This window comes from Lacerta agilis, chromosome 9, assembly GCF_009819535.1.
Source record: "Lacerta agilis isolate rLacAgi1 chromosome 9, rLacAgi1.pri, whole genome shotgun sequence".
Classification (NCBI taxonomy): Eukaryota; Metazoa; Chordata; class Lepidosauria; order Squamata; family Lacertidae; genus Lacerta; species Lacerta agilis.
In genome coordinates, this window is record NC_046320.1 from 36,585,546 (window position 1) to 36,608,969 (window position 23,424).

General features: G+C 38.7%; 1 protein-coding gene across 4 annotated transcripts in view; it reads left to right on the forward strand.

Annotated features, from left to right (window-relative positions):
- LRBA (LPS responsive beige-like anchor protein) overlaps window positions 1-23,424 on the forward strand; it is a 321,418-nt gene that overhangs the window by 62,587 nt on the left and 235,407 nt on the right. For all 4 annotated transcript variants that reach the window (XM_033160146.1, XM_033160148.1, XM_033160147.1 and 1 more), the window contains exons 28-29: window positions 3,527-3,588; window positions 19,390-19,454. In XM_033160146.1, the coding sequence (XP_033016037.1) occupies window positions 3,527-3,588; window positions 19,390-19,454 (127 nt within the window). The remainder of the gene's footprint in view (window positions 1-3,526; window positions 3,589-19,389; window positions 19,455-23,424) is intronic.

Consider the following 23,424-nt stretch of genomic DNA (forward strand, 5'->3'; position numbering starts at 1 on the left):
ATACTTCACCAGTTTCGTTTAACAGCCTGGTTCTCAGTCTTTCAGGTTGAGATGCCCTTGCTATCATTCTAGGTGTCTTAGTCAGTGATGGAAAACATCTGACCCTCCAGATACTCTTGAGCTTATAACTTCTATCACCATGTTGGCTAGACTGATGTCAACAACAACATCTGGATGGCAACAGGGTCCCTATCCCTTAAGGTCCACAAATAACAATAGTTTAAGGGTCCCGGGCCCAAAAGAAGCCAGATTATCCTCCACAAGGGCCAGGGCTTTTTCAGTGTTGGCTCCAACCTGGTGGAATACTCTGTCCCACGAGACTAGGGCCCTGCGGGACCTGACCTCCTTCCACAGGGCCTGTAAGACAGAGTTATTCTGCCTGGCCTTTAATTTAGCCTGATCCCCTATTCTTTTTCCCCTTCCCTTTTTCTGAAGAAACGCTACATTAAAATTCCTCCCTGGTCTCCCTACTGGCCTAGCATGACTATCCCACTGATGTTTGTTTTTATGCTGTTTTTAAAGTTGTTTTAATCATTGTCTTATATTTGTTGTTAGCCGCCCTGAGCCCGGTCTTTGGATTGGGAACAGCGGGGTAGAAATAAAAATGTATTATTATTATTATTATTATTATTATAATTATTATTATTATTAGTTGTAGGAGGTAGGAATCAGGACAGTATTGGGTAGCATTAGCATTTTTAAAAAAGGCTATCATTTTTCGCCAGCCATTCATAGGCAAAGTTTAACAAGAATTCAAGTTCACTGGTAGACTACAATTTTTGTAGAACTTTTGCCTTTGACTGAAGCATCTTATCTTTATCAGTGCCATAAATAGGATATTAGATTAAACCAGTTCTTCTATTCCTTTGTGACTATTGAATAGCTTAGTGCCTTTTAAAGAGCAAAATTCCTTCTTGCATATGATGGCATGGGTTCTGTTCCGATTTTAAAGGGGAAAAAAGAAATTTAGCATTGCTTGTCCAGCAAAAAGTCTGCATGATCTAGATGCTCTGTCAGTTTCAAAGGTTGAAGCAGCCAAGTGTATCAAGTTGATCAATGTAAGGTACTGTATAGTTTTAATATCAAAGAGGCTGAGAGCAGTTTCTGTTCAGTATTTTGCAGATTGAATGAATAAGAAAAACTTCGTGCAAAAAAGTTCAAGAGAAGCAATTTGTAGAGTAGAAAAACATGAGAGGGAAAGGCAGTTTCTAGAGAAACAGGAGAGCAGGAAACACACAGTACCCTTGAACATCTGAGACTGATTTGCACAGAGAAACTTGCCTTATAACAAAGCGGGCAGATGGTGGTCTTTTGTTGGGCAAAATTAAGATAGAGTATTAGGAGGCAGAAATGATTTGTGAACTAGACAATTTGGTTTAAAGGGCTTGTTCTTCTCTCCTGGATTGATTCTTAGCATAAAATCACCCACAGTGTTGATTTTCCCCTTTGCCAGTTTCAATGCCCATTTTTCATTTAGGTGTCTAGTTTCTGTGATTCTTCCAGTAACTTCTACCGTGTCTCTGAATTAGAGCACATAACAACTTCCATGGGGGGAAAGTGATTGGCACTAGATACTATGATGTGTTTGTAGGGACAGATGTGGCACTCCCTTGTTGGAGAGAAGAACACTTCAAGGCAATTGGAAGTCCATTAGTAGGGCATATTTCACTGTGATGCATGTAACACACTTGTGTTTGAAGCTAGAAAGATTTGGTAACAAAATAAAATTATGAAGGATTATGATTCCATCATAATTGGTTTCTTTCAACCATTTCACAGAACATGCAGTTATTATTTAACTAAGAATAGTAGAGGAATGTGCAATAAAAACTGGCCTTGGCCATTTTTAAGAAGCTTTCTTTACTGAGGCCTGTTCAATGCAGAATGTTAATTGGTTTGCCCATTTTAGAAGAAGTCTTAAAACACTTTCCTGTGTTGTAAAATTCCTGAAACAAGATTTTGTACATATCAAGTATGCTTTCACCTATTAGTGAGCCATGTTTCTTGGCTTAATAAACCATACTGTGCACATGCTGGTGCATGCAGCCTGATCACTCCGACTTTACTTCTCCCTTGGCATGAGCAATAAACAAACATGGAAGGGAACAGCTTAGCATTCATCTGAACCTAGGATCATGCCTTGCTCTGTCCTAACAATTGACAGCCAGTAAGCCAACAACAAAAGCCAACAACAAATCATGGTTTAAACCTGTTTAGCAGTTGTGGTTTCTTATGGCACACAAACCATGATCCCAGGTTTAGATATAACACTAAGCTTTCCCTACTTTGCTTACTCACGCCAGGGGAAGGGGAAAGTACTAGTGATCATGCTGTGTGTACCAGCATGCAGCTCATGCACTTTAGTTTAGTATACCCTTGGCTTACTGTTATGTTTGAATGTGGCTGTTGTGGGTATTTCCAGAAAGAACATTTGGTTCTTGAATGAATTTCAGCAACTGTTTCTAATACTAGTAGTTAAATTTTACAGCAGTCATCTTTTTGAAAAGGTTTGTGTATTCCAATGTGTGATGGTGAAACAGATGTGCAGACTATATTATATTGCATTGTGAGTGGCCAGTTTCTGGTTTTATGTTTTTAGGTATGGTGCTTACAGTGGGAGCTACATTGTTGTGACATCTTGTTTAGAAGAATATGAGTAAAAAAGGTGCCTTAAAGCTTTAGCTCTATTGACTTTATATTTTTCTAACCCACTAAATGCTGAATATTGCTGACTTAGTTAGCTTTTCTAGTTTTATTAATAATTGATACAAAAGAGGAGCAAAACCAAAACAAAACAGTTCTCAATATGTTGAAGCACAGGTTAATGACTAGAAACTCTACCATCTTAGGCTGTGATAACACCTTTTCACATTATACTAGGAAACTAGTATGAAGTGTGAATTGCTAATAATAACCAAATTAGTTTATAAACTAATCACAAATGTATAGGTACTGCTTGCACTCCCCTCCCCCCTAAGGTTTAGGTGAGGGTCAAGGGTCAAAGTACTAATAAGAGTGTTTGGGATGTCTGCTGCCATGAAACAAAATGGAAACTTGATTGATAGCTGGAGGGCTGAAGGGAGAGAGCTCAATGGAGAAAGCAAAGGTCATAGAGCCATTTCCCTTCTCTGCATATATAATGATCAACCCACTCCAAGGTGAAGAAATGTAAGTACTATAAATCAATATACCATATGCTATGTATGCGTTTATTAACTTGGAACACAAATATTTATGTAATCTCAGCTAAATAGCTCCAAGGCATCATTTTATATCAAAATACTGCATGGCAGTGATTAAAACTGGTGCCTGCTTTTAGCATATTTTATACTGATATATTAGGATTGAATGCTAAAACAAATTGAAGCTGTAAGATTTCTCCTTTTGTTAACATAATGCATACTGACAATACAGAGAGAATACTAACAAAATAGACTCTTGGGTAGGATTTCCAGGAGGTACTAAATATGAATTGCAACATAAACCCAAGTAGATACTATATATCTTTTCTATTTTTTTTCTTTAGGTTTGGTGTGCATGAAATCTAGTAGTTCGGTTGTGGAGCTGGTCATGCTACTTTGTTCTCAGGTGGGTTACAATTGATTTGAGAGTGAGTTGCTGCTAAAAAAAAATCCTTTACAATTGCAATTATGATTTGAAGCAGTAGTCTTTGACCTTTCTGGATTCACCTTTAACCCTAGCCTACATCATGAGGCCCTACTTTTAATTCCCCCCCCCCATATATGACTGTCCTTTCTCTTTCTCTCTCTCTTCCCTCCCCGCCCCCAATATTTCCCCTTCCCTTTTGCCTTCTCTTAAGAAAAAGGTCCAAAATGCATAGTGGTCCAAAAAGCATCCTTATTAGACTAGGGTATGACCCACCAGCTGAAGATGAATGCTTTACAGGAATGAGTTTATCTCATGTGATCAGTTAGATAATGTCCTAAATTTTTGGTTTCCTTAACTGTTTCCAGTATTTTAGTAATAGTGCATACATTAGATTAAGTAACTTTATATTTAAGCAGGTAAATCTGTGAAATAAAGATTTTGACATGGATTTAGTATAATTGTATTTCAGATATGCTGGATGAAAAGGTTTTGCCTTTTTGTATTTTTAAAAAACTCTAAAATATATAGTGCTCCTTACTGATCACTTTTTATTAGCTTGAGAAAAAAACTGAAACATAGTTGCCATCTATTTGAATTTTCTGATCTGTGAAACACAGTATGTCTGCTGCTCTGAAAAGCAGTGTTACACTTCACTTTGATTAACAGAAAATCTAATCTGAAAAATTAGAGTTGTCAACAAATAATAGTATGTAGTAGATCAAATAGCACTTTACCCATCTCCTAGTTTTCTCCATTGTAATTATATATGAGGTTTCTATCGAGCTTTTCTTTTTGGCATTTTAAAAATGATACCTTCCTGGTAGTAAATTCCCCTACTTAAAACTTTAAAATAGCCTTTTTTAATGGGAAGGTTATTGGTCTAGAGGTCAAGGGTTTTGACCCATTTCAAAACCTTTGACCTTCATTTAAAGCCCTTATGGTTTACTTGCCTGACGAATAAGGATAATGTAAAATTAATGTTTTTTTTACATCGATTTATTCGTTTTAGTGCTTATATTGCCAAATGTATTTAGACTGTGCTGATGGACATTTCATGAATACAAATGAAAGAATCATAGAAGGTGTGAAAAATCAATAACCTGCATTGACAATAAAGTGCAATAAAAACAATTACTTCTGGAGATTACACCTAATGGATTTTTGCAATGAACTAGTGAAGAGCCAGTTATATTTCTAGTTGCCTTATTATTCAGTGATGTAGTCAGAACCATGTTGACAGGATTGCTTCTTCTTTCTCTTCCTCCTCCTCCTCCTCTTCCTCCTCCTCCTGTTCTTTTTCTTGGAATGCATATAAACTTGCTATGTGCTACTTAATGTGGCAAAAATCTAGAGTTTTCATCCAATTTCAGTTCTTGTTTTCCAAGACAGGGTTTGTTTGTTTGTTTTTTAAAATGTCATCTTCCAAAGTGTAGATATACTACTTGAAATGCATTTTGAACATTAGCACTCAATGCATAAAAATTATTTAGGTTAAAACGCTCCTTACTGTATACTGGGGAAATAACAAAGTTTCAGTTATGTCCTGATCTCCCCTTTGTTTCTTGGCTCAAAAAAGCAAAACGAAGTATACCTTGAGAAGTGCTGTGTTTCTCCACACGGGATAGTGTTAGTACTGATGCAATCTAAAATGGAATAAATGACATGCTCTAATGTGCCTATTTGTCATACATGTCACAGTGCTGTTTTAATGGTAATCTATTGTTAGAATACGGCAATGGGTTAGTTGAGTTGGTAGCAGTGAAACATAAGGTTTTATATGAAATACTTGAAATAACCCAATACAGCAAACCAAACCCATAACATCCTTTTATACCAAAGAGTAGCTAAAATATTTCCTTGACTGTGCAAAAGTGGTGCAAGAAATCAAATTAGCTCCAGATGTATACAGATTTGATCTGGGGTGATAATTACATTTTTCACTCTGAATTTTCCTAATTCAGAGAGGTCAGTATGGCAATCACAGAAGTGATTTATTTTCTTAAGAGGTAAACTGTCTGTTGCTACATGAAAGCTTGAGAGATATGAAATTGAATTTCAGCTCGACATTTTACAGATACTGGAAGGAGATGGGCTTGAGTTTGATTGATTTTTTTTTCTTTTTGTGGGACAAGGGAGAAGGGAGGGGGAAAGTGAAGCGACCCTCTTGCTAAAAGTTTAATTAATTTTTTAAGAAGAGATGGAGAGGAAGGAGTGCCAAAGATCGAAAGATCAGGTCAAAAACTAGTTTTTAATCACATAAATAATACAAAGTAGTTACAAATAAGCATCTGCAAGCATGATTTAAAACTTTACAAATTTGTTGGACATGATGCTAAATTAGATCTCTGCTTTGATTAATACTTTTGTGATATGTACCTAATATTAATCAGTAATTCCCTCAAAATATTATTTACTCATACCTATTAGTCTTGCTTTACTGTTAGGCTTTGTCTGACACATCATTTCCCAAATACCTGTGGTTTGAGGGAGGGAAAAGTTCATTATTTTTACAAGCATTAAAAAAGACAAGACAAGACAACAACTTTAGTCGAGGCTATATTGTAGTACAGTAAAAAAATCCATTTTGTTCAGCAGTGTTTTGCTGTCCTATGTGTGACTAGTATCTTTGGAGTATCTTAGCTCCCCCACCCCCACCCCCGGTGGGCAAAATTTCAAGTTGTTTAACATAGTATTGCTTTGCTCTTCCTAACAATCCAGCTGAATGTACAAAAATAACCCAACATCCTAAAGCAGTTTTTAAAGTGACATTCAGTTCTGGCACTGAATACTTACCTTCATATCTAACTATTGCAACATAAGGAATTCTGCATTTAATATTAACAGAAAAGTGTTCCTGCTTATTTGACATTAATATCATTTTTGAAGGACTCAGCGTTGCATTCAAGGCCACTTTATAAAAGCATTGTGTTGCTCATCCTAATTCAGTCTGACATACATTCCAATAACACTACCTCCCCTCCAGAGTTTAAAGCTAAATTTATGGCTGAGCATTGTGAAGTGCATCATTTAAAAATGGTTTCAACCCAAAACATCTAATAAATAAATAATGTGTATGGCTACTCAGTAGTAGACTTTCCAGACTAGAAATCATTCCATCGGATACTCAACAGTCCACTATCGTAGAGGGCTGTCAGATAAATCTTATAGTAGCTGCATTTATGTCCTGTAAATCACATGTTATTGTCTGAGCCTTCTGCCAGGTCATCTATTCTTTTCCCATTTATCAGAAATGCATATAGTACATTGAAACTAGAAATACCATCTAGTCTGGGCCCAGCTTCCTGTCCAAGTAATTAAAACAGCCAAAAGAATGAAATCCTCAGCATCGTGTTACTTTTAAATGAATCATGTCCTTAATGTATGTAGATCTACTTCTTTGCTACTGTAGTACACCATTCTTATACAAGGTATTGTTAGATTCTATTTGGAGTAAAAACACTGCTGATTTCTGTAGGGTTGCACATAACAGATTCAAGTGCGTGTAAGGGAACATTCCCATGTGTGCACAATGATTTATTTATCAGATCTATTAACTGAGCTATTTCTCTGAATTAATTGTACTAAAGCTTATTAAAATTCAATCTTTTAAAATACTCTGCTCTAAAATATTTGTGTTTGATATTGCACATCTATTTGTATTTTAAACCCCTTTTTTTGGAGAGGATATCAGGTGGTGCATATGACGCATCCAGAAAAGGCTACGAGTTCTGCCATCCTATCTGTATCCTGTTCCTTTGGATTAAAATTTTTATTATCAGATTACTTTGAATTAATGGGTGAAAGTTCTATGTAAAGAAAAGACTTTTGTATAGGTGGTGGAAGAGCAAGAACCACTAAATCGGCATGGGACTCTCATGTAAGATCAGCATTTTTACTTCAGATGATCTGGTTTAGAATAAGCACAACTTTGAGCTATAAGAAGTAAAATCCCTGCTCCACTAGAAAGTGTGCAGTAGACCCATTGTTTTTTGTTTTGTTTTGTTTTGTTTTGTTTTTAAATCATTTCTTGTATCCCAGTCAGGATTATGAAAACATACTTAATGCATGAAAAGGAGTCAAAAATCTGCACTTAAGTGACTTATAATATAATACCTTGACTATCTGGCATGCTGCCTGGAAACTGTGTGTCTCAGGTTCCTATGAAATTGCCCATGACTTGGTGTGGACACACATGTAACTTAAAAGAGACATTTGTTGTTGTTGTTGTTCAGTCGTTCAGTCGTGTCCGACTCTTCGTGACCCCATGGACCAGAGCACGCCAGGCACGCCTATCCTTCACTGCCTCTCACAGTTTGGCCAAACTCATGCCAGTCGCTTCGAGAATACTGTCCAACCATCTCATCCTCTGTCGTCCCCTTCTCCTTGTGCCCTCCATCTTTCCCAACATCAGGGTCTTTTCTAGGGAGTCTTCTCTTCTCATGAGGTGGCCAAAGTACTGGAGCCTCAACTTCAGGATCTGTCCTTCTAGTGAGCACTCAGGGCAAAAAAGAGAGAGAGAGAGAGACATAGTGATAAGCTAAGGTGCTTACTCAGGGCAAGGCTTGTGTGATCTGTTATACTTATCTGAGAAGCCTAGTTGCTTACAAGATCTCAACTCAAGGGGACCCATATGCAACTTTCATGTAACAATTACATCATTGAAATCTTGGTTATGACCCATACAGCAAGCATACAAACCTTTTCAAAACATAGGTGCCTGCGAACTATAGAGAATAAACATTCTGAGAAGCATCTCCTTTGTCCAGATAAAGAATTTCAAGGTTCACATTGCAAAATCCATGTTATCTCTGGGTTGAAAGTGAAACTGCCTATAGAAATCAATAAAGAAATCCAGGATTAGGCTATAGTTCTGATTTGGTACTAGAATGTTCACCCAGAAATGAAAAGTGGTAGCAAAAGGACAATTTCAAATTCTTGTAACTTAAAGTCTTATTTAGCAAGAAGCTGTATGTGTTATGTGGGTTTTGGTAAAAGGCACATCTCCTGCTCAGTCATACATACATTAAAGTTGCTGATTTCTCTGAGAAATGCTTCTAATAAGACGGCTGTTGAAATGGGACATTCAGGACATGCCATTCTCATCTCCTCCCTCTCCCTTTATATGCTACAGACAACCTTTTACAAAGTCATAACTTACTTACTTGGATAAATGGTTTCAGTATGTGGGACCTCTTGTGTGTTTCAGCCTTCACTGCTAAACCGCTTACTTGGAAAATAGCAGAGTTCAGTTTCTTCAACACAGGACAGGAATGGGAACCTGTGACCCTACAGATGTTGCTATACTAAATTCCCATAGTCTCTAACCATTGACCATGCTGGCTGGGACAGATGGGAGTTGTAGTCCAACAATTATTGGAGGGCTGCTGGTTCCCAACCTGGCCTAGCAGAATATCTAGTTGGAAATAAAAGCTCCCTAATTTATTTAAATGTGTGGGTTTTTTAAAGGGTTTATTATAAACACTGCCTTAGAATTCCGGGAAAGTCTGTGGAGGTTGAACACAAATGTCATGTTTATAAAGCAATGACGCTGAGTTGGAAATTCAGATGGGCCCTTTCCTTCTCATGTTTGAATTCCAAAAAGATAATTATTCACAGTGAATTATCGTAGTGACGTGAGCACAACTTCCTCTCTGTTTCACATTGGAATGTAGGAATCTCTGTGCTGTCAAAAGCACTCCAATGGGGGCTGGGAGGTGGAAAAGAGTTTCTTGATCACAACATAGAGGCACCAAGCACATGCAGCCTATTTGCTTCTTTAAACTTGCAGAACATTCCCACCCCCACACCCCCAAAGAGAAAACTTTGACCCTGAGGAGGAAACGTACATTTAGATTCATCAGAGTGAAGATTTTTCTAGAGTAGCCTGACTGCTCTAAACATTGTGTAGTGTTCAAGATAAGACTCTATGCTTACAGGATGTTGGAGACCATTTCTTGAACACCAGAAACACTCATACATATGAAGGAACATATGCAACACAAAGCAGTACTTTAACATAAATTACAGATATGTAGTCCTGCTGTTTGGTGTGTGCACACATGCTTCAATTTCCCTTAATTATTTTAGTGACCACACTTGAAAAATTTCATTATTCTAATATATATAAATTCAGTATGTTCAGTAAGGGGTTTTATTTGATGGGGGCGGGGGCAAAACAGCAGAGCAATTGTAAGTTAAAGTATCCCACTGCAGATGTTAAGAACTAAAAGGTCATAATTTAGCTGCAGAAGCAAGGGCCCCGTCCTCCCCCTCAAACCTCAAGGCATCCTATTGCTTCATTCGCACACTAGGACTTAAAAAACCCAACCTTTTAAGGTGAATTTTGTGCTAAGAGAGCACACCCTGTGGTTTGGCAGTCTAGTCAGAAGGATGATACCATGCTGGTTTTCTAACTGGATCTTTGAACAATATTCTCATGGGTGGTAAATGTAAAACAAAGTAATATCAACTGGCACTTAATTCTGTGAGCTCCCTGCTGATTGGGCTAGGCAGTGAAATAGAGCTCTTCCTGACAGGAAGTCAGCCTATAAGTGTGGAGACCCCTGAACATAAAGTGTGCTTTAATTTGAGAACCTGCTGTTTTACAGCTTTTCTGTTTAATTTGAGAGCTTAGGAAAAAGGGGCTAGACTAGGGGAATGGATGCAAGCTGACTGGCCGTAGGATAGAAAGTCTAGAGTGTGGTAGCAATTGTGTGCTTTTTACACCAATTATAAATGTGGGAGCAGTTATTTTGAGGCAATTTAGATAGTTTCTTGCTACCCAGGCTTGATTTTAAACCTGATACTGCAACATATAAATCACTTACCTGTGTAGGCTTTCCACACAGATGGCTGTGTTTAAAAAGTACTTACTACATGCACTAACCTCTGCGTGTTCAGCTTTAGCATGTTACCATTGTGTCTGTCAGGCTCACAGATTGCTGGCCTATTTAGGATGCTTACATATGGAACAGCAGACATAGTAAGTGCCGTTTTAAACTAGAGGCTGGCAGAGCAGAGCACTGGCATGGGCAAATGAAAGCTGTGTGGCAGGTTTAAATTGGGCCTTGCAAGAGTGAATAAGCATATGTTGGCCTTCAACCATAGTTACAGTGTCTGATGTTGAGGGGACATTTTTCCTCATAACTTTATTAGTGATATGATATCCAATATTAGTTGCACTCAGAGCAGTCCAGTTTTTTTTTTTCAAACAGAGAAGAGTTAATATTTAATTCGAAAGAGGTGTCTGGCCAACCTGATTCTCATGCTAGTTTTAATATTAAGCGTGGTTAATTACTTTGGTTCATTTGCCTGCTGATTGCTCTCAGGTGGTCACTGTTGCCATCTGTATCTCTAGAGACAATGGGGTGTGCCTCTGGGGATGAAGTCAACTGCTGTGTTAGCAGCACTGGGCTGATCTCTCTGGAGCAGAAACCTGGGCGGTGTGTATGGAGGTTATGGGCTGCCCAGACGACAATAACCCACTCTCAGCTTTGCTGATGTGGTCCAAAGGAAAGCAGAGCAATATATTTAGCACCAGCTTGGTTGTAGGCAGTGCTTTTTTTCTAGAAAAATAGGTGCTGGTACTCATCATGAAGTTGTTACAGTAAGTGCCACACCTTTTTACAACAACAAAAAGAGGTGCTGGTACTGCATACCTTTGAGTACCTTCTGGGGGGAAACTGGCTGTAGGAGTTGCCCAATGGAGATGTACAAGGTGCCATCCAACCATCTTAGGGACTCCATTCCAGATTTGTGTAGGGTTTGCTCCTTAGCCTTTTCTTCTCCCAAAGATATCCCACAAGGCAGCAGTGATTTAGAATCAAGAGTTTTCCTTTCCTAGATGGGCTGCCTTTCCAGGTTGATGAGCCCCACCTGTCCCTCACTTCCCTCTACAGTAGGGGTCAGCAACCTTTTTCAGCCATGGGCCGGTCCACTATTCCTCAGACCATGTGGTGGGCTGGACTATATTGGGGGGGGGGAATGAACGAATTCCTAAGCCCCACAAATAACCCAGAGATGCATTTTAAATAAAAGCACACATTCTACTCATGTAAAAACACGCTGATTCCTGGACTGTCCGTGGGCCAGATTGAGAAGGCAGTTGGGCCACATCCAGCCCACGGGCCTTAGGTTGCCTACCCCTGCTCTACAGCATGTGCAGAAACTACCTTCTTGACCATTGGATTCATTATTGGTCTCACCCACTCAATCAACTGGAGCCTATATTCGCATTCAGGGGAAATCCCTAACTCATCAAGGGGTTGAGACCCGTTGGCTACCCTCACCTGGTTTAGCTGGCCAGTTGAAGCAGTTTCCTGGGTATGGCCACTGTTGCATGCTGACAGCTTCAAGGAGCCACAGGTGACACCTGAGTGCATGGTGGGGACAAAAGGAGCATGATGTATCTCACACCGCAGGTACTACTCCCCTAACACCCCATACACTATATATTCACATTTAGGAGCTGCAGCAAAATACTGCTGCGTGGAGTGGTCCAAACCAAGAATACCAGCCAGCCAGCCAGCCAGCCATGCTTTTCCCAAGATAGCGTTCCACTCCCCCCCCCCCGCCGCCCCCAGTTTTCTGTTCATTTAGCCCCACAATTGGAGGAAGTATGCTTCTGTATACCAAGTGCTGGAAACCACAGTAGGGGAGAGTGTTCTTGTGCTCAGGTCCTGTTGGCAGGTTTCTGATAGGCATCTGGTTAGCTATTTTGTGAGAAAAGGATGCTGAACTAGTTGGCTATTGGCCTGACTCAGCAGCTCTCTACTTACAGTACTTCATAGTAACTTACATACAATACTTCATAGCATTCTGCAGCCACTAAGCCTGCTCAGAACACACTGTTGGGGGGGAATTCCCCCCCCCTTCATAAACATACTACAAATGTTTGGGTCCTCCAACTCATACCTACCTTTTGTACATGCATGTTGCTGTTTTAGTTACACAAGATTTGGAGAAGGAGTTGACTATTAATATACAGAATTGGTTCAGTTATTTTAGCCTTTAGGTTACAGATTGAGAGATTTTTGTTTCTGGGCATTTGGATTACCAGTGCATTAACTTTTCTTCCTTCTGCTACAAATGGTTTTAGTGTTGCTCTGGTCTTTAGCTCTCACTTCTTTTGTATTTTATTGTTGTTCTTATTGCATATATTTGCATCTCTGTTTTAACTGTGTAAGCTGGTTTGGGGGTTCTTGTAGGTGAAAGGTGGTGTAAAAATTTCCTAAAGGAATAATGAATGAATAAGAGTAAGTTTTTACATTTTTGTTTAGAGTGCACAAGGATGTGCCAACAATGTGACAGGTGGCCAGATTTTCTTTTTTGTTCCTGTGGTTGAATCATTTGGATGTTTGATGTGATGCTTACCCAATTGATCATGCCATCAACAAAATATATTTTTGTTCAGAGGTCCTAGCTTAGACCACTGTACAGTACTACAAGTGGTTGAAAATCCTGTGGCATATGGAGAATATTGACATGTGTTTTAATCTGGTTTTTAGCTTGTCCTTGATATAATTATTTAGTTTTAGATGCCTTTAACTGGGTTTTTTATGACAATTATGTTTTATTCTTTTTGTACACTGCTTTAAGTTTTTATTATGATAAAGCAATGTATAAATCTTGTGAAATAAATAAATATTGAATTTTGTGAGCTTGCTATATAGGTATGTTTTACAAACATATGCACCATATGGCTTTGAAAGAAAACTTTATACTGGAAGGAATGAAGTTAGTATTTAAAACACAATAATTTTATCAATACATGGTATGGCAGTATGAAATTAGTGCTTATTTCTTTTGAAAGATAAAAGTCGTACCTCTGCAGTTTGTGTCTACAAAAGTTCATTGTGGCCTTGAATTCTCTATTTAAGTATTAAAATTAAATTCTCATTATAAGGTAATTTCAGGTATTTACTGCACAACAATATAACACCAGTTTATAGGAAGCCTGCTCAGAGTGGTATACACAGAATGGTTAAACAGCAGGGGAGTCTTCTGCTTTTAGTTAAAAACTGCTGTTTCTGTATGGCATATTTACAACTTATTTAATTCTTAATGTAGTGTGCTGTGGGACTGAGCATACGAAAAAGAGTAGAAAGAGCTCTGCTTTCTGTGTCTAAGGCTATTACTTGCTGTACAATAATAAAGGCACTATTTTATTGGGTTAGTTGTAATTAACTTCAGCACTATGCATTCATATAAATCATTCTCAATCTGTTTTCTTTGCATTTTCTTTCCTTTAACTGAGTTAGCATAGTTGTTTTCAAATGTTGTTTTTCCTATAAGGAATAAAGCTGTAATAGCCTTTCTCTAAATGGACTTGTACAGCTAATTATTCTAATAATTATTTAATCTGCATTGATAGAGTCTTAATGCAATTTTTACAAATGGTTATGGATCAGTATTTTGGCTATGGTCCGGATTTGACCATGAACATTAAAAACAGATTTATCTATTACCAGAACTCCCTTTCCTTGGGAGGGGGTGTTATTATTGTTTCTTTCCTTGCTTCTTTGTCTTGATCTGAGTCCCCCCTCCCCCCAAAACCCCCTGGTTTTTATGACGAATTCTTGGGTCCCAGACATGAACACTTTCAGGCACTGAATAGAACCTGAATCTACATTAAGTGTCAGATTTACACATAATTTCCATGGCGTTTCCTTTTTCCAGTGTTATACCAAATCTTCCCCTTCTCAAGTCTCAAAAGGCAGATGTAGGACACACATTGGATTGTGCCCAGTTTCTTGGACTATTTCATATGAAATAAAAGTGAACATCATAAAGCTCATTTTTGGCTTTGGTATATTTAATTCTTTAACTAGTGTAATGTGACTTTAAAATCTTGGTTCCTTACTGCCTTTGTTTTGATGACAAGAGCAATAGTTTTCAAATGTAATGGAATAAAAAGTAGTTTCTGCTTATATCTGAACACATTGTGTAGTGTGTTGTTGTTGTTTTAGCCTTATAAAAATAATTAGCCTCTATATAGTTCTAATGGCAGCCTTGAAAGTTTTAGCCTGGAGCAGCCTCTAATGAACAGCCCTTGTTTTTTTCTTCCATTTGGGCTTTGAGATTCCCTAAAGACTTGACTTCAGACCTCAGAGGGCAGCAGCTGCCATTTGTCTTGAGTACTAGTGTTGCGAAATAGTCAGACCACGTACTAATAGAACACATTTGTACAATTCAGTACATAGATGCTTGATAGAGGTTTAATGATGATCATCTGTTGAGAGCTTGTAGATGGGTGGACTTAGAGCAACTTCTATTGCTCCTTATCAAAATAATACCATCTGTATTGATCAGGTGGATAATGTTGCTTGGCTAAGCTTGCTTTCCCAGAGCAGGTTTTTTGTTTGTTTGTTTGTTTTACAGACTGCTATGTTTTTATATTAAACATCTCTTTTCTTAAAAATTTCTAAGAAATCTTGAAGTGCTTAATGCCTCAGATCTGTCCAAAGGTGTTCAGCTGCATAATTGACAAAACCAAACTCTTACATACTGTCCCTTCTCATATACCATAAATAATAAAACTGGAGGGGATTCTGTAGTAGGCCATCCTTTCCAACGCTCTGCTTGTTGCAAGAAATGCAGGGCTAGAGCATCCCCAACAAGCCTACTACCCCTCAAGGTAATTGGTTCAATTGCCAAACTTCCCTTTTCATGTCAACACATTTCTCCAAACGCTTAGCCAAAATCTACCCTTCTGTCATAAAATTATAGAATCATAAAATTTTAGAGTTGAGACTACAAGAGTCATCCAGCCTAATCCCCTGTAATGCAGGAATCTCGAGTAGAGAGTTGGCCATCAAATCTCTACTTGAAAACCTCCAAGGAATGAGAGTCCATCACCTCTTGTTGGGAGTCTTTTCCACTGTTCATATAGCTCTTACTGTCAGAAAGTTATTCCTGTGTTTAATCAGACTCTCCTTTTCTTCACTTGAACTTGAATCAATTGGTTCGGGTCCTAGCCTCCGGAGAAAACAAGCTTGCTCCATCCTCCTTGTGACAGTACTTCAGATATTTGAATAATGACTATCTCCTCTTTTCCATGCTAAACATAACTAATTCCCTCAACTGTTCCTCATAAGGCTTGGCTTCCATATTCTTGATCATCTTGGTCACCCTCACCTGCACATGTTCCCGCTTGTCAATTGTGGCACCAAGAACTGAACACAGTACTCCAGGTGTGGTCTGACCAGGGCGGAATAGAGCAGTACTATTACTCCCTTTTATCAGCATACTGTACTTCTGTTGACGCAGCGTGGAATACTATTAGCTTATTCCCCCCCCCCCTCTTTTTTGGTTGCTGTATCATACTGTTGACTCATGTTAAGCTTGTAGTCTACTAAGATCCCTAGATCCTTTTCACATGTAGCATTGCCAATCCACTTGTCCCCACCTTAGATTTGCACAATGGGTTATCCTTGCCTACGTGTGGATCCTTACATTTTTCCTGTTGAAATTCATTTTGTTAGTTTGGCCCAGTTCTCCAATCTGTTAACGCCTTCTTGAATCCTAATTCTGTCTTCAGTGGCATAATTGTCTAACCCCCCACCCCCTGGTTTGGTGTGATCTGCAAGTTGGTACAGATGCTGAACACTACAATTAGCATGACATTTGGAGTTTCCCTAGGGGAGCTCTGAATGTAGCTTTGCAACTTCAAATACTTTTGAAGTATCTGTACCCAGTGCTTTTTTTCTGGGGGTATGCAGGAGTACGCATACCCCTAAACATTTTGTGAATCTTTGTCCTTTTCTCCATTTACTGTATTTATTTTTCCCAATTTGAACTATAAAATGGTGATTTTCTTGAGTCAAAACGAGAGTACCCCTAAACATTTTTTTAAAGAAAAAAGCACTGCCTGTACCCATTTATTTATTCACTGAGGAACACTTAAATGTCAGGACCTGACTGAGACAGTAAGCAACTGTATCTGAATCAAGATCTTGAGGGGGTATGTTTTTCAGTCCAGGTTTTATGAAGTCAGTTGCTGGAGCCAGAAGAGTTGGATCTTGAGGTGGATCTGGAGGAACTGGATCTAAAATGCATCAGGAAGGAGCTACTGATTTGAAAATGCAACGTGTGAATTGACTTGGGGTGTGATGTGAGCATACTGATGGGGCCCTTTACTCTAAGCCAGGGGTCAGCAAACTTTTTCAGCAGGGGGCCAGTCCACTGTCCCTCAGACCTTGTGGGGGGGCGGACTATATTTTGAGGGGGGGGGAATGAATGAATTCCTGTGCCCCACAAATAACCCAGAGATGCATTTTAAATAAAAGCATACATTCTACTCATGTAAAAACACACTGATTCCCAAACCGTTTGCCTACCCATGCTCTAAACCTTGAACCTAGCTTATTGAATACCTGGAACTGTGTATGTTCAGGCCTTAGAACATACACAGATGAAGCAGATGATAGGAATGTTTAACATTGGCCCCTGAAATTGGCAGGAAGGATGACATTTCTGGACAGATCAGACCCTGTAAAAATAGTGCATTGGCCTTCTATCCTTGCTCATCAAGAGAACAGTGCCTTCTGTCTGCTGCATTTCAGCTTCTTAATTACTACCTCCAGTTCCCAAGAAATGATCTCAAGGACCCTAAGCTGAAGAACACACCCTCTAGATCTCTGTACTGCCGTCTATGGTCCTCCTTTGCCCCATGCAAAGTTCTTTTCAGCACTTTAAGGCAATTTATATCTCACAGCTACTTGCATTTTTCTCAGTGCTTAAGTATTTACTATAGATTCACTATAGACTGCACAGTAATTATGATCATGTACATTAGCAGTAGATTTTATAGGCATAGGAAATAGTAGTCGATTAAGTTCAGCTTCCAGCAGGTATGAAATTATTGACTTGGTCGATTTCCTCTTGCAGTCCTTCCTTTTGAAAGTGCTGAAATGTATTCTCCAGTTATTCAGCTACATTAGTGGTCGACTCTGAGGCTTTTAACATGTTTTTCATCAGCACCTTTGGGAGAAGGATAACAAAGATCTTGACATAACAATGCAGTCAGCTCTGAGAATGTAATTGCAGTATAGGATATATGTGCTGTGTTGAAACATTGCATTAAACATGAAAGACATTGGTTGTTACATTTTGCCCCCCTCCCCCGCCAAGCTATTAAAGCATGCTTAAGGGAGTGTTCACCTGTGGCTTTAAAAAATTGTTTAGACTAATATCTTCTCTGATCTTTGTCTGTGATAGAGTTACAGGTAGGTAGCCGTGTTGGTCTGCCATAGTCAAAACAAAATAAAATAAAAAATTCCTTCCAGTAGCACCTTAGAGACCAACTAAGTTTGTTCTTGGTATGAGCTTTCGTGTGCATGCACACTTCTTCAGATACTTCTTTGTGATAGAGAGAGTTATGCTGGAAAAGAACAAAGATAAATGTCTTTGCTTCTCAGTTTGGGCAATTTCTGTTTTCAGTAATTAAGTTCTGAAGCACTACACTGAGTGTAATTCAAGGTGAAAGCCATTGTTAGAAGACAAAAACATGTGCATGTTGTCATTTAGAGAAAATGATAGCTCTTCATTTATATCCCCACCTTCCAACACTTCTCCTGCCAATATTTTGTGAGGGAATGCTAAAACAAGTGAAGAGGCATGTTGGCAAAATAATAGAAACATCTAGGCAGGATAAACAATCACTTTAGTGCCCATTGTTGTGGTATACAACTGTATACATCAAAAAAATGTAGCAACAAAAATACATAATTATGATTGATTGCTTTATAGGCCTATGAGCAAAAAACACACAGAAAACGCTTCTAGTTATTCAGATGTGTTGTTGTTTTTTGTAAATTGAGGCATGCCTATAGAGGAAGGCACAAGGCAACTCCCCAAACACCCTGTTGGTTGGAGACCTCATTTATTTTGCAGTATTTCCATGGTAGCGGTGCCATGGGCCAGTTGCTGATTGGACTGTTTCTTGAGGTGCCAATGCTTATTCAGCAATCTAGCTCTCTTGGCTGGTATTAATAAAATATTGAGGTTTGTGATGAGAGCTAATAATGTGTGGTGCCTTGGATTAAGGAACCCTGAGATCAAAACTGTGCTTGGTGGTGAAGCTTCCTTGGGCAAGAGGCTGCCCCAGAGGGGAAGAAGGACTCATCTACAGTCTCTGCCTAAAGACCAGCTGCCTTTTGACTCTTCTTCCTCTGTCATTTAACAATGGCCATGCAGTCAGGCTAGTTGAACTGTTTCCATACCAGAAAGCTGTTGTGAAAACTATTCTCTGTCTCTCTCTCTTCCTCTCTCTCTCTCTCTCTCTCTCTCTCTCTCTCTCTCTCTCTCTCCCCCCCCATATGTAAGTAACTCTAGGGGCCTTATCAGTTGAAGTGGGTTGTTGATTAAAAAAAGAAAAGTATTTTAAAAATAGATTTAAAATATTTTTGTCTAACCTACATCTGTGGTGATCACAGGCTTAATACCTTTTCACCTGGGCATTGTTTCACCCTTGTAGTAGGAAGTCAATATGCTGAATGCTTAGATTGAATAGTACTTTGGTTGGTTCTTGTTATCTGAATAGATGTGGTCATGCTCATCAGCTGACATTGTTTACAGTACAAACAATACATGTACTGCATGTATTGAATATGCCTAGCCAGCACAACCAGTCCTTTTAAAATTAAAGTTGTGTATATATAAATTTTGAGTTAAAATTTTAATACCTTGTGTCACCATCTTAACTTTTACTATAACTGTTTTCACTGGTTTAATTAATGTAAATTTGTTCTTTTAATTACCTTTTTCACTTTTGCATTGTAGGAGTGGCAGAATTCAATACAGAAGAATGCTGGTCTAGCTTTCATTGAGCTTGTCAACGAAGGAAGGTAACTTCCTAGTTTAATTAATTTCTATAATCACCATTATTCATGTTGAGCAAATTCTGATTAATTTCTGTTGCTGACTTATGAAGTACCGGTACTTTGTCTACAAGTAAAGTGTTTTGGATTTGGTAGCGTACATTTGCATTCCTTTAGAAATATTGTACAGTTAACTTTGTGAACCTGATTCAGCTGCTAAATCTCCTGTACAGGTCTGTGCAGAGGTTGTCTCAACCTGGGGGGGGGGAGTCTTGTTAGAATAACTCAACCAAAAATGCATCTCAGACTCAGGGCAAGTGTACCAGCCCCCACCCTGCATAGGCTTGCTCCCATATTCTGTTGTGGTTTGGCATTTTCTCTTATCTGTAGTCATATTGATATAGCGTGCCTATGGCAGACCTGCACACTTTGTGACCTGCTAAGCTGAAACTTCCTGTTTCTACTGGTTATTTGAAAGAATGTCAACCACTTGGCAGACCCAATACATGCTGGTCTATAAAAGACCCAATACATGCTGGTCTATAAAAGATCTCAAAGTAGCTGTCTTAATACAAATAAATTTCAGAAATAGACTGGAAAGAGAAGTGGCTGAATTGCAACTAATCACCAAACTTAAAACCATGGAGAAACCTGGTCTGAACAAAGACGTTGGATTCTTATCTCATTATACATGACAAAGCTATCTTTAGCCATCTCACCCCTTGCCTTCCCTGCAAGACTAATTGCAGCTGTTAAGAGTCGTCAACAGGTTTTCCACACCTATCAGCTGATCACCCATTCCCACCACCCTTCTGAGTAATACCCCTCCCCACTCCCTCACTGTATTTAAGGGTTTGGTGACTTCCGTCTCAGTGTATCTGAAGAAGTGTGCATGCACACGAAAGCTCATACCAAGAACAAACTTAGTTGGTCTCTAAGGTGCTACTGGAAAGATTTTTTTGTTTTGTTTTGTTTTGACTATGGCAGGCCAACACGGCTACCCACCTGTAACTGGTTGCTTGTGTTTGACTTGTTGGGGCACAAGTTATAGAGCGCTGTTGTGGGGTCTCAGATTAGTGATTTACAGGTCTCATTAGTTACGTGTCTGCATATGAAACTTCTCAAGTTGACCACTTCAGGCATTTTTTTTTAAAAAAAGAAATAGAAAAAAGCAAGTGTACTGTTTATATTACATTGGGTGCTGTGGCAGAAAGGTGGTATATAAATACAATACAAAAATATACCGGTACCAACTGATTTTTGCATAAGCACCTTCATCAAAAGGATTTTTGTTATAAGAAATTTCAGAGTAAGCCTAGATGTTTATACTTTTCAGTTCAGTTCAGGAATACAAAGTGTGTTATAGAAAATGACAGGTCATGGCAAAAACATAACTTTGGTATGCACTTAAATTCAGTAGAATTATATATATATTTCCTAAGTAATTAAAAAATACACAATAATCGCACAAGAAGTAGTGACCATAGTGATATAGAAAATGAATAAAGCACTTAATGATTGGAAAATAATAATAGACTTATTTAGTCTCTCTTAGTAGAGTTAGAGAATCATCCACTAAAATGTAAATTTTAAATGAAGACTTGGTGAGCTCTAAATCCAAAGTAATCTTTATTAGCAGAGAGATTGGCTACTCCCTCCTCCTTAGTGATTAGCACTCTCATCCTGTGTCAAGTAGTAAACTCTGGCTGCTCTCCTCAGAGTGCTTTAGCCACTTTGGTAAAATGCAGAGTCAGCTGTTCAAGACAATAAGAGTTCCTTCTGGTTTAAAGCTTCTTTCTCAAGAAAGAAATAGGAATGCAATAGGAAGCTTGTAGATACATGAAATATTGTGGGAGAGTAAGTGTACACAAAGACCTAGAGAGGCTGATGGGTTTAATTCCAACATGTTTTCCCCCATCACATTGTTGTTGTTCAGTCGTTCAGTCGTGTCCGACTCTTCGTGACCCCATGGACCAGAGTACGCCAGGCACGCCTATCCTTCACTGCCTCTCGCAGTTTGGCCAAACTCATGTTAGTAGCTTCAAGAACACTGTCCAACCATCTCATCCTCTGTCGTCCCCTTCTCCTTGTGCCCTCCATCCATCACATACCAGTAGTTAAAAATTCTTTACAAAGAGGGATAAAGTGGGTATACGAAGTTAACAGTATAGTGAAATCTGGGCTGTCAGAAAGGTTAGTGCGATTATATGATGTTCATTGTTAAACTTCCCATAATTTTGGAGCTTTTGATAATGTTTCGCAAACTCTGTTTGATTGAACAAATTATGCAATTATAATGCATTATTGCTTGAGGCGAGCACTGGAAAGTTTTTACTGAAATGTATTTTTAACTTCAAGGGATTTATAAGAAGCTATAATGCGGAGTTAGAGAACAGGTATAATGGCCGTACTTAACAGTTTCAGATTGTGCCTGTTTGAATATAGTTCTTAATTTATAAAATTAGAGTTCTGGGGTTTGAGGCTTCCTGAAACTGAAGCCATATCCTCTGAACTACCAGTCTTCTCACTCCGTAATTTCAGATGTTTGAGATTAAGTACTTTGCACAAATTCCATGGGTGAACCCTGGTTCATATTAATCCCTGGAGATAGTGAAATTGAAGACATAGCCAGTTACATTTTATCCCGCAATCTCTATATAGCCATGAGGTTCAAAGACATTAACCCCCCTTGGTTTTTCAAATGCATCCTAAGAGGTAAAGCAAAAAAAAACTCAGTTCCTATTTTTCAATGAGAATCTCTCTATTGTGGATTCAGATAGCAGTAGCAGTTAATATGAGAAAAGGCACAGTTTGGACAGAATGCTTCAATTTAGGGTCATTTCTAATATTTTAATGTATCTGGTAAATTAAATGCTTCATGCTGTTTCATATCTAATTGTCACTGTTGGACAGCATTTACATCTTGTGAACTCGGCTGTGTACAAAGAGTGAGCAATTAGCAATATATGGTGTAAATTTGAATATATAATATTTTCATCTAACACAGTATAGTATTAATGTTTCAAATATCAGCATTTCAAAAGGAATAATTGCATATGCTATAGGGGGTGCTTACTGTATGTTCATTTATAAAACACACAGTCCTAAACTAACTTTCTCCACCACCCTCCATATGTTGATAGCAGGAGTGGGTGTTAGGTGTCAGGGTAGAGTTAGAAAAAGAGTTAGAATGTTCACAGAGGCAAGGGTTAAGTGATGACTCCAACTCGGGGGAGGGGAGGTACAAGCCAGTCCTCACTAGGAGGTTAGAAAAAGAGCGGGAAAAGCCTTTTGAGAGTTGCTGGTCAGGGGAGAAGCAGAGCTCAGAAGGTATCTGAACTGAATGACTCTGTGGAGTGATAGTTGAAGTTAAGAACTATTTATTAATACTGTTTGTGAATTCTTAATAAAAATTATAAAAGACCAAGAGACGTTTGTGTGGTAATGTGAAGAGGAATCGACCAGCCCTGACATTAGGATAGTATTTAGGTGCCTCTCTTATGGCTGCCAGCAGATAGGAACATGCCTGGTGATGAAGGAGTACGCTCTGGTCACTTGAAGGCTGTTGAATCTTGTGCTGGAGGAGAAAAACGCAAATAAATCCAAATACATCCTCCCACCTCTTGCAAAAGTATGTGAACTGCTGTAGAATGTACATATGATTATATTTTATTCATTTAGTACATACAGTTATATTTTATTTATTTATTAGATTTAAATCCTGCCTTTCCACTGGAGACCTTGAAGCTGCTCATAGCATTTATAAAATGCAGTGGATAAATCATGCATGTTCAAACAAAACGAAGCCTGTGCAGCTGGAGCAAGAGCCTAGTGTTATCTTCACCTGGCTTCCTTTCTCTCCTGTTCCACCCTCCCCCAGGGCAGCTGGTGGTGGAAGACCATGTGGTAGAAATCTTGTTTGAGTATTTAGGGAACTGTGTTTGTGGCTGCTTTCATTCCATTGACGTTTCCTGGGATCCAGACCATTTGCTTGCTA